The sequence below is a fragment of the Crocodylus siamensis genome, chromosome 1, assembly GCF_052110815.1.
Source record: "Crocodylus siamensis isolate JL-2025a chromosome 1, ASM5211081v1, whole genome shotgun sequence".
Classification (NCBI taxonomy): domain Eukaryota; kingdom Metazoa; phylum Chordata; order Crocodylia; family Crocodylidae; genus Crocodylus; species Crocodylus siamensis.
This window is the reverse complement of record NC_143395.1, coordinates 23,738,963-23,757,961: the sequence shown is the minus strand read 5'-3', so window position 1 is coordinate 23,757,961 and position 18,999 is coordinate 23,738,963. Positions and strand designations below refer to the sequence as shown.

General features: G+C 43.6%; 1 protein-coding gene across 6 annotated transcripts in view; it reads left to right on the top strand.

The window, feature by feature from the left end:
• The window catches only part of LPIN1 (lipin 1), a 137,541-nt gene that overhangs the window by 73,794 nt on the left and 44,748 nt on the right, over window positions 1–18,999 (top strand). For 5 of the 6 annotated variants that reach the window (XM_090031945.1, XM_090031991.1, XM_090031955.1 and 2 more), the window contains 5 exons: window positions 10,110–10,310; window positions 11,308–11,403; window positions 13,702–14,036; window positions 15,756–15,875; window positions 16,888–16,995. In XM_090031945.1, coding sequence (XP_089888071.1) covers window positions 10,110–10,310; window positions 11,308–11,403; window positions 13,702–14,036; window positions 15,756–15,875; window positions 16,888–16,995 — 860 coding nt within the window. The remainder of the gene's footprint in view (window positions 1–10,109; window positions 10,311–11,307; window positions 11,404–13,701; window positions 14,037–15,755; window positions 15,876–16,887; window positions 16,996–18,999) is intronic. The other variant, XM_090031964.1, reaches the window with a different exon arrangement.

Below are 18,999 nucleotides of genomic sequence, written 5' to 3'. Positions count from 1 at the left end.
ATGCCTCCAAAGCCCCATACCTTCCTATTTGGAAGGCGAAGTATGACAATGGATAGTTCTAGTTTGTTTATTGTGGCACCTGCTAGCAGTGAACTTTTAGGAGGGATTAAAGGAAGAAAGAGGTGATGACTTGGGTAGTCCAGTCTAGGCTAGGTTAGTAAGATTTTTAAAATGACAGCTAGCTATTTCTGTTTAAGACATTTTTCCAGAAAAAAAGTGCTTTCATCATAGGCTCCAGTCTGCAATGCACAATGGTTTCTAAGGCATGCCTGTTGAGCTGGCTTCCACCAGTTGGCACTGTCCCCACTGCTCCAGCTGCATTGCTCCAGCTTTTGGCTCCCCTCCCTTCTCTGGCTTTTGCTTCCTGCCATCATCTCAGAAGGTGGGAGGATATGGCATAGCACAGCCTGTGGGGCTGAGGGAAACTGGGGTACCCACATGGTGTGGTATGGTGTGGTGTAACATGGGAGCCCACAGCCAGGGAGCGAAGAGTGAGGCTGGATCACCTGTGCATGCAGTGCAGCAGGGAGGGGGGCGGGGGTGCAGGGGGCATGGAGCGTGCAGTACAGTGGGGAGGCAACCATGCAGTGTGTGGTCTGGGGACCCTGTAGCTTACAGTGGTGAGTTCTGCAAGGTGTGTGGCGATGATCTTCTTGGAAGATGAACAGCCCTGGCAGTGCTGTTGCAAAGGTGGGGAGGGGGGACGAGTGGGGCAACTATCCTGGGTGTCGAAGCGAAGGGGTGCCAACAGGTGCTGCCCAGCTAGGGCAGGGCGTGGGACAGAGCCACGAGTGGTTCATTTTGGGAGGGAGGAGCGGGGACAAGGGGAGGGCAGCTCCCGCTGCTGCGTGTACTCCTAGGCAAGCACAGAGGGGGGCATGTGCCCCCTGGATCTGTGCATGAGGCGAGGGCAGGCTGCCACTGCGGGCTTTACCCTGGGCACCAAACTTTCTTGCCATGGAATTGAGCCCTGGTCTAAGGGATAAATGGAGTTTAGGATACACGTGACCCCTCAAAATTAGGTGCTATTATTGTAGGCTGAAAATGATGCCAGATGTGAGAAAAGTGGGAAAAGTGCTTTTATTTTCTTAGATGTGCTTTATCCCAAAGTGTCTGTCCATAAGTTCTTGTTTAGCTGAAAGAACAAAACTAGAGCCAAATGCTGTGCAGATTTTTATGTGTAAAATGCCTTCGTTATGAATTTAGAATGAAGCGTCCTCATCTTTTCCAGTAGCAATAGTATTTTTCTACCCTGCAACATTCACTGAGAAAGTTCACGTCCTTGTAAAATGCATTCTTGTGGAGACCTGAGGGCTACTCAGTTTTGTATAAGCAACAAGCAAGTACTAAGGGTTTCCCGTGACCTCACTGTTGGACCTGCTGCTGTCTTGATAGTGAGACAGGCAGAGACTGTTTGGAGCAGCTAAAATAAAAAATATCACCCAAACCACATACAGTCTCTTAAGGAATTGAGGAATGTTTTGTGGAATATTGACGTTTGAAGGAACTTACTCTAAACTCAAATTATAAATTCAGATATCTTGGGCACTGAACAAGCTAAGCTTTGGATATATTATTATTTAAAGATTAAATATAGTTAGATTTCAGAATTTAACTTACATAGTAATTGGCCCTAGTAGCCATTTCACTCCCTAAAAATACAGTCCCTAAAGCATGTTTTTAGGCATTCAAAGCAATCTGAAAATTTTTCCAGTTTTACCAACTCTGTCTGGTGGTCAGCAATTTAAGATCATTACATTCTATTTACATGGCTGCATTGTGGAAATAGGTCAGAAAATTAGAAAATACCCATAAAGATGGAATAACATTTCCTTAAGGCTGAAGATTGTTATGCATTAAACAAAGTGCTAGTGAGATGCATAGTGTCAAGGGCCTTTGGCCCCCTGTGTTGAAGCAGAGGTGTTAATTACCTTCCTCTGCTGCTCTTTGCACCCTAAAGGGGCTTTATGCTGAGGGAGGACAGGCAGACCCCCCTGCATGGCTCAGTCCCATGCCGCACCCTGGCAGGGCAGTTCCTTCTTGAGCCCCACTCCCTCCCCCCGCAACAAACTTCCCAGCTGGACTCAGCTGCTCTCCACGTGGCCGGGCTGTGCTCCTGGCCACCTGCGTGCTGCACTGTGGCTGCACACATGCACATGGAGCTCTGCGTACTCCCTACAACGCTTTTAAGTACCCCAGGGGTATGCATACACCTGGTTGACAACTACTGTTGCAGGCGTTCTGTTGTGGGGGCTGTCTAGCAGAGCCTACGTAGTAATGAGCTATGGGCCAAGGTGAATCTGGCCATGAAGATTTGGTACCTTTTAAACTGTCTTTACATTTTATTTAGCTGAAAATAAATTGCATTTTGCATTGTATCTTAGTTAAAAAACAACCCCTAAGTAGAAACTAAATCAATCATTTCAAAGCATGAGCGATTAAATGTCTTTATCTAGGGTCAGTTCATTCATGCTATCCCAGTGCTATTGTGTCTGATCCATGCAAGCATTCTGCCAAGAAACGGCGCAATTGAATTCAAGAAGCTAATGAGTATGTCCCTGGGCACCTATACATGTGCCTGAAGCTTGCTCCAATGCGTGCTTATTAGCACGTTTAGGAGCAGACTCGATTAATCGAGTCTGCTGGAGTGTAGTGCTTAGCACGCTCCAGCAGCATTGGCGTCTTGTGCACCACCCCCAAGCGTCAAAATGGCAGCAGGGGTGCTTTAACTAAAGCTTGTTGAATGAGCCTGGGAACCACTGAGCATACTTAAGGGTGCCCATGTTTAACTCTCTGGTTGGATTCGGGTATTTCTTCCCCTTAAATGTGCATTTAGGAAGGTATATACCTAATATACTGGGAGATTAGCATGACTTACTTGAGTGCATAACGTTCTTTTCTTGTGGGCCAATTATTTAAATACTTTGTTTTCTAAATGTGTATGTCAGGAATATAAAATACTTCCTGAATTTAGCAGAATAAGTAAAGCACATGAGTCACTTCCTATATGTGCAAATTAGTGTGTTCTTTGTTTGTATATAATTGTATGCATCTTCCAGCTAACATAATTGGACAGTGCAGCAAGGATGGAAACAGAACTGCACAGGGTCACTGAGCATTCACCTTTATTCCCAGACAACCATTTATTCAAAGGAGCCACAAGGTCAATGCAGTTATGTCCAGTGCAACCGTGACCCTCTCAGGACATTTTCAGTGCATAACTAATTACTTAATTACAGGAAGTCCTCAGACTTATGATGCAATTGGTTCCTGAAAACTGTGTCTTAAGTTGAATGTCATAACTCGGAACCAGTTTTCCCATAGGAACAATGTTATAAATGTGGGATTGGTTCTTTCATGATGCTGGATACAGCTGCATCCAGCTGGTAAGTCTGGTGTGGTGGAAGGGGAGGGGGAAGGGAAGGGGTGTGGTGGGGGGCAAATCAAGGCCCCCATGGTGAAGGAAGGGGCTGCGGCAAGTTGCTCATGTGGTGGCTCCCACTGCTTATCTGGGAGGGCATGGGGGGTGCGCCTCTGGATCTGCACAGGGTGGGCTGGGTGGGGCTGGGGCTGTACCAGGCTGCTCTGAGAGCAGCAGCTATGCCCTCTCACTGCTCACCCAGCTGGGACGGGGTAGGCATGGGACAGGGCTGCTGCACTGCCTCTGGACAAGTGGCACGCAGCCGCAGAATCCTCCTCTCCCCCAATGAGCCATGGCTCTGTTCTATGCCTGCCCTGCCTTGGCTGGGTAAGCAGTAGCAGGGTATGGGGGGGCATGTGCCCCAGGATTGGGGTGGGGTGGATGGGGCCAGGGTTTAAGTGAGCTGTGCTCCGGGCAGGTGGCAGAACATAAAGGGGGGCTATGGTCCCCCCTATAACCTCCACTCTACCACCCACCCTTTCCCACCCTGTTGCCCACCCCAGTCTAGGGCCACAAGCCCCCCACATGCCCTCCTGCTGCTTGCCCAGCTGGGGCAGGTCAGGCACAGGATGGAGCTGTGGCTCGTGGTGGGCGGGGACCAACTCCTGCCACTGCATGCCGCTTTTCTGGAGACTGCGAAGTGGCTCCTTACTGCCCCTGCCCCGTGCTAAATACCACCCTCCAGAAGACTTGATTAATTGAGCCTGCTCCTACAAGTGTTAATAAGCATGCATTGGAGCAGGCTTCAGGCACATGTATAGGTGCCCAGGGATACAGCTGCATCCAGCTGGTAAGTCTGGTGTGGTAGAAGGGAGGGAAAAGGGAAGGGGTGTGGTGGGGGCAGATCAAGGCTCCTCATGGTGAGGGAGGGGTTGGGCTGGGGCAAGTTTCTCATCTGGTGGCTCCTGGGGCTGGGCTGGGCTGGGCTGGGCTGCTATGAGAGTGGGGGCTATGCCCTCCCACTGCTCACCCAGCTGGGGTGGGGTGGGTGCAGGATGGGGCTGCTGTGCTGCTGCTGGACAAGCAGTGTAGAGCAGTGGGAGCCACCCTTCCCCCAGTGAGCCACAGCTCTGTTCTGCATCTGCCCTGCCCAGGCTGGGCGAGCAGCAACAGGTGCAGCTCTGGTCTCACCCACCCTGCCCTGCCCCATGCATGCCCCCCCCCCCCATTCCTTCCCAGGTGAGCAGCAGGAGCCGCCAGATGAGCAGCTTGCCACACGGGACCTTGATCTGCCCCGCCACAGCCCTTCTCTTCCCCCTCCCCTTTCACCACACCAGACTTACCAGCTGGATGCAGCTGTATCCAGCATCGTAAAGTCGAGACCCACATTGGAAAGTTGAAACAGGGTGTCAATTTAGAAACTTCTTAAGTGCCGTTCATTGTAATTCGACGAGTTGTAAGTTGAGGACTGCCTGTATAAACATCATGCATTATTCATTATACCACTTAGTCCTTGTCTTTTTCAAAGAGAATGTGTCACCATTATGAGCAAGATAATTGAGACTGGGAACCCGGGATAAGGAAAATAGCACTGTGGATGAAGGAGAAAAACAAGAGGAGACTGGGAGTTAATAGGTTGCAGGAGAGATTGAGTTGGGATAAGGTTTTGGGATGGACATCTGGGAACAGCTTAGGAATGACAGCAGTTGGGTAGAGGAAAGGGAGACAACTTAAAAGAGGGACTGTAAGGTGGCAGGAGAACTTAGGACTGTTTAAACTATTGAGGCCAATCTTTGTGGCATACATACCACAAATTTAGTCCTGAGAGTCACTGTGATCCCTCTCCCCTACCCAATCTGCTGCTTTGCTTTCTGCTCCCTGCCCTTTGCTCCCTGCCCAAGAACCTGGTCTGCTTTCTTCTTCCTGGCCTGGGTTCTCTGTTTGATTTGATACTTTGCTTTGTGCTCCCTGCTCTATCTGTCATTATACTATTTGTTCCCTCCCCAGTCTGCTGTATGTCACACAGAGAAGCTGCCTGTGCCACTTGTGGCATCCTATTTTAGGCAATGAGGATAAGATCAGAAGCCAGGGGAGACAAGGCACAGACAGAAGTGACAGTTTTTGCACAATCTGGCCACAGAAAGTGGTTTATTGCCATGACCAAACACAAGTATACAGCTGCAGACTCCTACAAAAGTGGCCGACTGGGTGAAAATCTGAACCCTCATTGCTCAAGGGGTCAGATGAAGATGTTTCAAAACACAGTGTCTTCAGTAACTTGTGTCTGCATTGCCTGTCCGCTTGTCATTGTCCTCAGGATGGGAGAGGGGGAAGAGAGCAGAGGAAGTTTGGTCTGGGGGTTTTTTAACCCCTGCTGGAGGTGGGGTGGGTGTATTGGAGTGCCTCCTGAGGTGGGGGTCTCCAATTCACCCAGATCACCCTGCAGTGCTGGCTGGGTTACCCCTAGAGCAGTGGTCACCAACTGGTCGATCACAATTGACGGGTCGATTGGGGAGCCTCTGACAGTTGATCTCAGTCTGTGGCAGCTCAGGAGCAATGGGATGCACATGGGGAGTGGCCAGGATGCAGTCTGGGAGCGGCTGGATGCACGTGGCTGGGGTGACCTGCACCTTCTGCCACCAGCGCCGGGCAGGGTGATTGGGACAATCTCCCTCCCTGGCCCCTGCCACCGAATGACTGGGGCCTCAGCGGGGCCAGGCCAGGGGAGAGTCAGAGCCTGGGCTGTTTGTCCAGGCACATGGTGGGGGGATGGCCTCCCACCACTGCACACACCCCGGCAGAGGCCTGGGGGGCACGTGATCCCTGATCTATGTGCAGGGCGAGATGCCTCAGCACACTGGACTTTGTGTCCCAAGCCCCACTGCAGCCATTTGGGGCCCTAGACCAAGCTCCCTTTTCCCCTCCCATTCTGAAAACAGGGCAGGCTGGCAGGGAGCAGGGGCTGTTGCTAGGGGAAACTGGCTGAAGACTGCAGCCAGCAGCTAGTGAACTTCTGTTTGTCCAGGGGATCATTGTAGCTCAGAATGCTTCTGGCAAAGCGTTATCAGTTACAGTGGGAAGCTGCATTTCTGTCTGCATCCTTAGACTTGATGAAGAGAGCAAAAAGAAAGGAGATTGGAAGTGAGAGCCATCTGAGAACAGGGATGTGGGACTGACCAGAGGTTAGGGAACTGGAGGGGAGGGAAGTCAAATGAGGAGTTGGAAAGTGGGAACTGGGATCAGCTCCATATGGCGACTTAAAATATTATGCTGGGTAGGTTCGAGGTGACTGAATGGCTAGATAAAGAAACTGGAGAGTGGGATGGAGGCTGGGATGAAGGTCTTGGAAGAATAACATTACAACTTGCTAGGTTAGGAGACTTATAGGTAGCCTGGGAAATGAAATGAGACTGTTTAGATGAAGAGAAAGGGGAACTTTCAAAAAGAAACGAAGGTTAATACGTGTATATCATTTTTTTTTGATGCAGGCCTTGGGGACGGTGCAAAAATACTCTCACAGATTTAAGAGGAGTCCATGGAATCTGTGTTTTTGAGCGTATAAATGTTATATAATGCTAAATAGTCTGAAAAAAATCAGGTCCTAAGCATTTCAAATTAGGCACCCAAAATTAGACCTTAATCTTTCTGTGACTTCATTCCTATCTGTAACATGGTGAACATTATACCCACATTTTACACAGATGTTGCAAAAATAAAATCATTTACTTTTGAGATTCTGTGATTCTATAATGACAAGCACCATAGAATAACTTACATAGAAAACAATAATTTTATCATCAGTAAAGAAAGCAGGAGGATGTGCAATGAGTAATGAGGAGAAAAAATATTGAAAAGCTGCTCATTGAAAGAACTCTGCTCATGCTGAGTGTTGAATGAAGCAGAGTTTCTGAGGAATAGATGGTGTAATCATATAATTACAGACTGCATCATACTCAAGTGCCCAGGGAGGGTGAATGAAGATTGAAGAGGCAACCTTAATGCTGATATTTCCTAACTTTTGCATGCTTGACTTTGCGGCCTTAGTGATGATCTTAAACAGGGTCCGGGTGGATAACAATCAATGATTTAAAAAAAAAAAGATTTTTTATTTAAATCAGAATTTTTGATTTAATTATATATTTTTTATTTTTTTGTTAAGATGCTTTTTAAAAAATAAATATATAAAGATACTTTTAATGTAAGGTAAGTTAAAGCTCAAAGATATCATCATGGAATAGGGATTATAACTTCTAATTATATACTATTTGAGATAATATATTCATACATTTTTAGACGTTTTATAAATTGGTTACAACAGGCCATGGACTATATTAGGAGTCCAATCTTTTTGGGTTCTCAGAGGCTCCTCTATAGGTTAGTAAAGTTTAAAGAAAACTGATCCACCCAATGGAATTCAGTGCTCAGTCTGGAAGATCCCATTAAACATCTCTGTGATGCTTAGTTTCAGTTCTCAAACTGTGGATTTGTGTCTCCAGAGATCCCAGGCAGACAAGGCTCTTTGGGTAGATGTGACCAACTATTTAGTTGGCCTAATCTTTTATTAGGCCAACTAAATAGTTGGAAAAATTGTTCTTTTCAAGCTTTTGGGCACAAACAGCCTTCTTCAGGAATAGGGAGAGTTTGTTGTCTCCAGAGATAACATTTGTGTTAGCAGTAGCAGTATATGTATATATGGGGATGAGAGATAAGAGACCTGATTACCTACCCACACATTTGTACACACACAGTCAAGCCCTTACTTTTCTCTAAAAGTGCAAAGTTTCAAGCAGTTAGATGAATAAAGGGTATCAAACAACAAGAATACTCTTTTTTTAGAAAGCAATGATTAAATCAAGGCTTCTTGACCAGTGATTTAAATCGTAAGCAGCCCTCCTTTCCCCTCCCTTCCGTAGTGCTGAGCTGAGGGGGTGGGTGTGGCCAAGCCCCCACAGGACCTCTGATTAGGGAGGTCTGCCTGCACCATCCCAGGCTTTTCCCCACTGGCTACTCAAGGGGTGGGAGCCCAGGTTAGCACTCTGAGGCAAGGGGTGTATGCATCTGCTGATGATATAGAGCTTTTCAATCTCCCTATCCCTGATTCTTTATACTGCCTGAAGCAAACTAACAGGCAAGCAAGCCAGCAGAGGGCTGATAACTGGTTTTAGCTATTTTCAAGATGGTTTATGTGCACTGAACATCTGTTCTGTTACAGGTTTAAACCAGTTACTAATCACTTAAATGGGTTTATGTGTAATGTCTGTCCCTAGCCAAAGAGTTTAAGTGTATTTAAGTTAATCATTCTATTAAATGTTTTCTCCAATTTTGCCTAAATGTTTTAACACGTATAAATAGATAACTGTACTAAATAAATCCAAGGGCAGGAAGAATGCATCCAATTAACCTGTAACAACCAACAACTTATCTGTAACATTAAGGTTGGGCCAAAACCCCCATATTTTATAGTATGCAAAGTCAGGTGCTGAAAACGTATGAAATGCCAGTATTAAGATTGCCGTGAGATCTTAATGATGTATTATGGTACAGTTTGATTACATGACCGTATATGATTTGTTTTCTAGAGGAATAGTGTTGTGAGTTGCAGCCTCTCTTATTAACTGGGTTGGGAAATGAGGTGGTGACCTAGGGCATGTGTAGACAAAATAGGGGCCCTAAATTGAAACAATGGGTTTTAAGAAACACCGCTTCAGTTTAGAGCTGATTAAACCTCCGTGTCGTGCACACACCCTAATGACTTACCTGCCCCTTTAGTGGGGAGGGGAGGGCGAGCTGCCAGTAGGCGGAGAGGTCCCTGGTCTGCGGATGGGCGGGTGCTTCCCTCTGCGGCAGCACCCGCCCATAGGCATTCAGCTTGGGTGGTCCTAGGGGGCACTGCAGCTGCATAGGTAAGCACTGTGCCCCCACGCAGCTCAGGCAGGCAGGCTCCGGGGGGGGGAGAATAAAAAGATCATGGCCCGCTGATTTTCTTGGGCAGAGCTGTTTTCCTGGGCTGCTGCCAGGCTGCCTGCAGGGCTTCCTGCAGAGCCATGGAGCTGCATGGAGCCCAGTGCTTCACTCTGTGGTTGTAGGGGCAGGAAACTAAAACTCCTCAAAGGAGTTTTAGTTTGCTGCACCCCAAGTCATTTAAGGCACATTATGCCGCCAAATTTCCTACAGCGGCTGGAATTAATGTGAAATATGCTGCTGAGGTGTACAAACACCTGCACCATTAAAGCATTGCAAAAGCATTTAGCCCACTTTAAAGTGTTGTGCCCAGATGGCTCTCGTTTCGTCTACACATGGCCCTTAATGGCAGTGGGAGAAACTGGATCAGCTGCTTGCTCATGGGCCAACTGCTTGCCCATGTGGTTCTGGGCATGCTCAGAACTGAGCAGAAAAGAAAGAAAGTTCTGTACTAGGAGAAGAAAAATAATTGATCAGTATTTAGAAGCTGCCCAGTCTGAAAGTCTGGTTGTGGTTTGGATACAAAACAACCCTCTGAAGTTTAGGAAGTAGTTAAAACTCTTTGCTTTACAAACCACGCTTTGTTTTGGCCTTCTAAAGTCCATCCCAAAGTACATTGACTGTAAATAAATTAAACTGGGTCTCCTGACTGTATGTAAAATTATATCTTTTGTTTTTAATATGAAAATAACCGATTACTCAAATAAAAAACATCTCTGGAGTCCTAAGAAGTCTTGACAGGATAATAAATTCTGATGATTGCATACATCTTTGTGTTTTCTTCCAGGCACAAACAATGAATTACGTCGGGCAGTTAGCAGGCCAAGTATTTGTCACTGTGAAGGAGCTCTACAAGGGATTAAATCCTGCTACATTGTCTGGATGCATCGATATAATTGTTGTACGTCAGCCAGATGGAAACCTTCAGTGTTCCCCTTTTCATGTGCGCTTCGGAAAAATGGGGGTTCTGCGTTCTAGGGAGAAAGTGGTATGACAACATTTGTTTTTTTCTCTGTGAAAAAATCCTAATTGAATTGTAGGTACAGAATATGTTACAGTGTATCAGTTCAGGCTTTCCTTTGATGCAGGTCATAAAATACCAAAAGTAGCTTCAAGCTTTATTTAAAATGGTTGTTACAGGTGGTATTAGTTTAATACAATTTATAGATGGTTGACCATAATGGGTTCAAATCAAAACAAAACAAGCAGACAAATTTATTGAATGAAAATGTACTTCTCATGCTTTGTGCATAATTTCATCAGATGTAGCTATTTTATGTTACTACTTGCTAATGTTAATGGGAATATGCAAGTATATTGATAAATATATTAATGAAAGTACTTCTCAGAATTTTTTGGTATCTCTATGTTTTTCAGTTTCATGCTATAAAGATGAATTTAATAATCTATAAACCCTTGTAATAAAATATTTGCATTTACGGTCATCATAATCTCAAAAATTATATAGCATTAATAGGATGGGTGGCAGAGTAGAAGTAAAGAGATTGAAGAATCTGGGGCTGTTTAAGAGGGGATGAATAATAGGATCTGATTGAGACATAAAATAATCAAGTTTCCTTTTTGGCCTTTTTCATACTATAAAAATGGGAATGGTTGGTGAAAGCATTTAGAGCTCATGAAGGGACAGAATTACCCTGTGGAAATTTCTGTCAGTGAAGTCAAGAGCTTAAGAGTACTGAAAACAAATTAGACTGTTATGTGAATAATGATGCATCTACAGTTACATAAGAAATGGAACTTTTTATCATTATGAAACCTCATGCATCAGGACCCCAGCCTTAACTACTATATTTTAGGAAGACACTTTCCCAACAAGCATTTATTTTTCATTATTGGGTTTCATTCATGTTCTCTGAAGCATCTCTCTAACTTCAGACACAGAATACGGGGCATATGGACTTGATATGAGAATTCCCATGTATTGCAAATTGCTTGATTTTAATTCAAAATATATTTTTCCCAAGGTTGACATAGAAATTAATGGAGAATCTGTAGATTTGCACATGAAACTAGGGGACAATGGAGAAGCATTTTTCGTACAGGAAACAGATAATGATCAGGTAATGTCCAATAATAATTTTTAGTTATCAGAGTTCTGGTGTGCATCCTGCCATGGCAAATTTGAGTACTTTGTTGATAAGATATACTTGAATTTAACTACTTGAGTACTTGAATTTGAGTACTTTCTTGATAAGATGTACTTTTTATCCAGTTTGTACCTATGATAGTTGCTGGAGATTTATCTCATATAGGAATTTGGTGTTGGATTGAATAGCCATTTCTGGACTGAAATTGTATATCTTTGCAAGGCTGATTAAAAATAACATTAATAATTGATCAAAGATAAACTGAGGCCCAAGTATGTTTCATTATGTTTGTGCATTAGTGTGTATGAAAGTATGTGTGCATTTTAGCATGCTCCAAGCATGCTTTCACAATGCCCAGAGATACACTTGCAAAACAGAGATTTACTTATGTCCGGAACTTATGTTGCCCAAATCTCTTATTTGTATATGTCCACTGAATGTTTCAGAACTGCAAAAGTGCACATGCTCTTTTAGTAGGGTTGGAGTGTTGTTGTAGCTGTGGTGGTCTAGGAAAAGTCTGGAAGCAAGGCTTTTTTTGTTATTTTTATTGGACCAACTATACAATTGGGCTTAAGTTGGCTGTGCTCTTTTAAACAGCTGGGCTTAAGGAGCTTGTGCTATTAAATGAATGATTCTGCAACTATCAGCCACACCATTTTTGAACACGGACTGTGGTGCAAATATTTGTGTGATTAAGATCTTGATGATGTATATAAGGCACATACTAATTTTGCCTACCCTATCCACCATGTAATGAGTGGGAAATCTTTTAAGGTTATTCTCTGTGAAAATATGCTCCAATATCTTGTTTGTCCAGAATGAAACAAACACAGTTAACACTGTACACTTAGCTTCATTTGAACATTGCACACAATTTTACTTCCTAAACTTTTTAATTTAAATATGTTAACTAAGCAAGATCTGGAGGCATGCTTCCTAAACAAAAAGTTTTGAAGACAGTTTTAATTTCTTGGAAATCTTCACGTTGTTTGATACAAGTGAGACTCATTGCTGGTATATAGGTGCTGACTTCCCATTTCTTTCTGAGACCAGTGTGATCTGTACACAGATCACAGGAGCATGATTAGGCAGTAAAGTTGTTGACTTAGGAAAGAGATGTTTCTGTCACTAAAATTTGCTGTTCAGGGTATTAAGGGGCTGCTGAACTCCCACTGAATTTGAGCCCATTGAATTTTATGTATGAAGTTACATAATTTATGTTTTGGTTGTTGAGTCTTAAGAGCAAGAACCTGAACTGTGGTATGAAGCAGAGCCCCAAGTGACCGTGGAAGAGGAAAACACCATGTTTCTCTGTGCACCAAGGCATTTGCACAGACTTCTTGGGCCCCGTCTGCCTTGTTTGGTCCTAAAGGTTGACTGGAGCTTATAATGGTACAAGGAAAGATCAGTCCCTTTGTTCATGGATAAAAGTGGTAGTAATCATTCCTGACCTCTGGGAAAAGACTGTGAAGGGCAGTAGCTGATTCTCAACCAGGATGCTGTGAGCTCCTTAAGAAAATGCCATTGGGTGCTGCACAATCTTAGCACTGTACGGTGTGCAGAAGGAAAAAAAAAGCAACATATGATTCACAGGATAGACCCAGACATTTTCATAATGTCAAAGGCATGTGGGCTTTCTAAATTATTTCAACAGAAGAATTACTTAATTATTTATGCTTAGTCAAGAAATGAGTGAAAGCTAAGAGCTGGAATTTTCTGACAGGTGCCTTGAGTCTAAAAAGATTGAGAACCATTGGTGTAAGGAAACTTCCCATGCCCCACTTTGCATCCAGGCAAGAACATAGCAGAGCATAGCCCATTTTATTCATTCTAATATGTTAATATTTGACATAGATCTGAATTGTATGTTTTGATTGTGTATCCAGAACACATATCAGGATGTTGGGACCTGAGATAGTGGTCTTAGCTTATTAGAGAGTAAGGAATGAGTTGTGAGCATGAGTTGAACTTTCCTAGTGCAGGGTATTTGACTGAGGATCTATTTATGACTTATTTTTAATATCAACTGAATACAGACTAGAATAGTTGACTGGCCAGCATTAGCCGTCTGAAATATATCTTGAGTACAGTGCTGTCCCTTGCTTGTTTTAAGAACTGGCATTCTGAAGCTGTTTTTGCTGTCCTGGACCCTATAGAGCCTACATGCAGAAAGGTTATTATACAAATGAACAGTGAGTAATCAGCTGCTAGAACTGTATTTATGAATGCCTGGAGTAATAATATGCCACATATTTTGTTATCTTTCTTAAGGAGGTAATTCCTCACCACCTTTCCACATCTCCCATTCTATCAGAGGGAGTTGGTCTAATGGAATCACAGCGGAAGAGGAACTCAATAGACTGGGTCAGGAGCTTGGACAGTACTGGATCCTCACAAGCACAAACTCAAGTACATGTTTCTCAGCCTGCTATAGAAACCTCTTCTGTTTGTGGCTCTGTGAAGAAAAGAAGAAAAAAGAGGAGAAAATCTACCCATAAAATAGACAGCTTGAAAAGAGAAGACAATGGAGACACTTCAGAAGATGAAGACATGTTTCCTATAGAGATTAGTTCAGATGAAGAGAATGACTTATTGGACAACAGCAGGTATCCTCCTTTAATAGCAGACCTAATGCCAAATTGTAGGGTTTGGTGTTTCTGTTGTGTATTTCAGAGAGGACTTTAATTTATATTTTTGGTGAAAGTTTTCTTCTAAATTAACAACCAAACCTTTCAGACTAGTTGTGAAATCCGAAAGGATTCTGAATTGAAACTAACAGAGAGACTCCCTTTGCTTTGATTATAATACACTGGCAATTTATAAGTATAAATAGGAATCTAATAAAAATGATGGACCAGATCCTTATGTAGTGTAAAATGGCATTCCTCTATTGACTTCAGTGGAGCTATGCCTATTTGCCTTGCCAGGGAATTGATCTTAGGCCTTCTCTACATGTGAAGGTAAAGGTGCGATTGGATCTAAAGCATGACCCACACAGTTGTGCCTCCTGCTAAGCCACACGTGCACAGCAGGAGGTGCGATCGTGGGATCATGAATTAGACTCAATTGTACCTTATTGCTGGTGTAGGGGGAGCCCAATTCTGGGCTTCCCCTGCATCGGCAAGAAGCACACACATACAGCTGGGAGTCACCTTGGCTGAGGGGGCTCCTAGCTACAGAGGCCATGCACAGCCAGGACTGAGAGAACCACAGTGGATGGGGTTCTGGGTCCCAGTTGTGTCTCACGTCTGTGCGAGGCTCAGCCAGGATATAGAGCCCTGTCAGCCGCAGGACCAAAAGCTTCACGTAGACCTGGGGGTTTCATGCACCCCCAGGCCTGGCGATCACAGCTGCCATGATACCCAGAGCTTGGGAGCTGCACCCTGTAGTTGGGAGCCCTGTCAGTTGATGGAGCTTCCAGCTACAGGGGAAACCCTGCAACACGTATACATTAAAGCTCAATAAGAACCAACTATAAAGTTAGTACACATTTTTGAGGTCTACCTTTATAGCTTGTTGGAGCTTTGTATCATATGATAGCTACTTTGCATATGTATCTGGTCTCAAGTAATTGTACAATTAACCAGTTAATTGTACAATACCTGTAATGTGTAGAGGGGGCCTCATATTTTATACAATGGCTAAACAATTGTCATGATTAGTTCAAAATAGCAACTCAGTTTTGGTGCGATCATTCTGGAAATCCCAGTTCTGTATTACAAGAGACCCACCTGCTACTTTCTTCTATATTTCCATCTCCACTTCTGACTTTAGGCTCCCTCCACCAAAACATATGGGGTGTTTATACACATGCTCCAGGAAGCAGGAGTGCTAATTAAAAGTACGACAGTATCATGTATATCGGTGTCTCTGCACTGAAAAATGGTGGTGGGGACACTTTTTAACAAAAGTTTGTTCCACAGTCTTTAGTTAAAGTGCCCTGCCACCATTTCACGCTGATACACATGATGCTGGACTCTGCTGGAGTTTGGGAATTACCATGATTAATTACCACGATTAGCAGCCTCGATGCATGTGTATAGGGGCCCATGGGTGTGGGACACTTGGCCCTGAGAAAACATCTTACCCTAGAAAGTTTATCCAACCAGAAAGAATAACAGAAACAGCACCACAAACTTTTAACAATAATCTTTAATCATCTGGAGACTACAGCAAGGCAGTCAGATAGTGGTTCTCCCACCGTTTGGTTTGTATCCCACCTTGAGTAGCTTTTTGCTGTAATGTGTATGTGGTAGTGTCAAATATTACCTGGAATGTGAAATATTCAATGATTATTTTTAACTTCCACATTTTTTTACCCTTAGGAAATCAGTTCCTGATGTGTGTGTTGATGAAATATCAGAAAAAAATACTTCTGCGCACAATACCCTTTCTCAGTCTGCATCATATCCCCATTCAGATGGGGAATGGTCCCCCCTTCAAAGGTACAGTATGTAGCAGTAGGGTCTGAGCCTGTAGATTTCTCAAACAGGCTCCCCTTCCCTAAAGAGTCTTATATCTGAGTTTTATCTTCTGCCTTCCCAAGCTTTATTGTAGTAAAGCATTGTTGCTGTCAATAATAAGAGGATGTCTTCTGTAGTCCAGTTCAGACAGCATGCAATGACGGTAAGGAAAATTTTCCCTTACTTCTAGTCTGCAGATGTAGATTATAATTATATTTTCTTTCCTGTTCTGAACCCTCGTATATTTATTTTATTGGCCTGGACATACATCCACTGTTGTTCTCTGAAGTTGGAATCATGTTCCTGTAAACCAAAAAATTAGTTATCCAAAAATAACATACATTGTAGCCCTTATTCATATGTTTAGACTCCCTGATGGTTGGGCCCATTTATAAGTACCATATAGTGTGGTAAAAATACTATGGAAGTCACTTATCCAGAAACTATGGAATAATTGTAATGAATTTTTTCATAAACCTGGGATTTTTTTGTACTTTGAGCGTGATCGATCCATGAACTTGCAAGAATGGATCATAGTATGTAAAAGTAAGATTTTGGAAAATAAGTTTCTCATGTTTGTTTCCAAAATCTATTTCTTTACCTATGAAGGTAGATATATAATATGGAATATTAATTATATGTAACAAATGTATACACAGTATTGTCTCTGTCTTTTTCCTTACGTAATTCATATGTATACATCAGAGTCAAAGCATGTTACTCCCCACATACCTTGTTCAATGTCAGTTCTGCCCTCTTTCTGTACGAGATCTCGTTGTGAGTGTCTGTCTTGTGCAGAGATTTTTGTGGTGTTTTGGACTGTATGCTACTTTTGCTTATTGACTGCAGTGTACAGATTTTGGAAACTCGAGGTGTACATTCCCATTATGGAATGGCTACTGAACACCCAAAGAGGTCGTGTTAAAATCATGCTGATTGTGAATAATGACACTCCCATTTTTCTTTTCTTTTTTTAACACATTGTGCTGTCCAGTCAGCCTATAGATTGCACAGGGCCATCCTCTCATCTCACAGTTCCAGCAGATGGAGGCCTATCTAGTTCTTGTCCTCATCAATCTTCTCGCTTTCCTGCTACAGACAGGTAGAGCAGTTATTCTCCCCTCCCTCCCCTTTGGAGCTGTGATTAATCCTTTAACACATTAACAGTACATGAACTTTGCTGAAATTAACAAAGCTTCTTACTACTAACTTAGCCACTTCAGAGGAAAAATGCTAGTTACTTCCTAACAGTCTCCCATGTGGGGTCTGATGGGAGGTTCCTTGTCCAGAGAAATCCTGCACTGAACTGTGATAAGATCAACAGTAAACCTGAAGTAAAACTGAAAAAGAAAGCATTCAGGGACATAATGGCCAAGATTACTGGGTGGTATAAAATTAAGTATTTTCATAGTGATTAATACAGACTTTTTATCTTTTAATTTATTTTAAATGGCATTTCCGTGCCACAGAAAACAGGAAATCTTCCTCCAAAATTTGCTTTCCTCAAGTGTACTACAGTATTTGTACATGAATACCTGAAAAAATCCCCATAAGTTAGCACTTAATCACACAAGAGAAGGAGCAAAACCAAATCCATGGTGAGAATGGAGCAGTGAGAAAAGGAAGCTTTTTTTCCCTCTTGTTTTCCTACTGTCTTTCACTAGGTTGATGATGGAAGCTTTTATTTAGATGGACTTAGCAGGGAGAACATTTGGTTAAGACACTAACCTAAGATTTAGGAGACCTGTGTTTAAGCCTCTGCTCCCCTACACTTTTTCTCTGTGACAAGAGACACATCAGTTACTGCCTCCATTTCCTGTTTCCACGGTGGGCGTTGTGAGGATAAACAGATGTAAGTCATGAGGTGCTCAGATACTCAGGTGAAGGTGCCATATAAGTGCCTAAGATAGGCTGCATTTCTCTTCTTTCCAACTGCCCTTTCTCATACTTTGGGGTCAGGAGACTGTTTTCATGATTCCTTTGTTGGACCCCTGGCTGATATTTATTGTTGGCTCAGGCTCTCTCTATTTTTGTTAGGAAGCCCTGTGGTGATCAGTGGCCTTCCTTCGCTTGATGCTGTAAAACTCTCAGTTCTGTAGCAGGGCTGTGCGAAGTTTCACCGGCTGTTTTGTTTCAACGCCATTTTGATTTGTTTCAAGCTAGGAACTCAGCCTGACTGGGGGAGGCTGTTCCCTCAGCCGGGTTCAGTTCCCCAGCGCTGAGTCCCAGGCAGCAGGATCAGGGAGCAGGAGCAGTGTCCTGTGATCCGGCAGGCAGATCGGGGGTCCACTTGCACCCGCAGGAGGGCTGCGGAGGCTCTGCTGGACTCCTCCTGGGGGCGCGGGCCCCTCGTCTGCCTGCCGGATCACAGGACACTGCTCCTGCTCCCTGGCTCCTGCTTGTCAGCAGCCTGAGGTGCAGTTTCCTAGAAACCCCTGCACCAATCTCACTTAAACTTGGCTGGCTTCATGCCCCCTGAAGGGGCTATGATCCCTGAAAGTTTAATCAGAATCAGGCAAGAAATGACAAAGTTATAGGCTGTTTTGTGCTTCCCCATTATAGCCTATGGGTAAAACGTTGAAATGGCATCAAAACAGCGAAACCATTTCAATGAAATGGAATAGAACAGTGCTTGCAAAATGAAACAAAACTTGAAACGAAGCACGGTTCTGTCGAAGTGGAAAGCTGCTGTTTCGCGCCACCCTATTGTGTAGTATATAATTAATATGACATCAGAGCTGCATCTGTTGACCATTGTAACTGAACTAAGGTTTCCATTCCTTCTTGGGCAGCACAGATGAACTTCTTGTGCTTCATTTGTTGTTATCTGTAATGACACACTGAATTCAACGGAATTTCACAAGTCTCCTTGAGGACCTAATCTGAGAATAGAGGGTTGTACAGAGGACCTGGTTCAGCCTATACCAACTTTATCACTGCTGTGGATGTGTGAAAACAAAAGCTTAAATTTCCACTCTCAGGCTGGGTTTACAGCACTGGTGGTGTTAATACTTAGAAATAAAGCCAAACTATGTGTAATTTAACAGATGGTAATAAAATTGGAAGATCCCCAGTGCTATGTTTCCAGAATCTTTTTTCCAAGCAC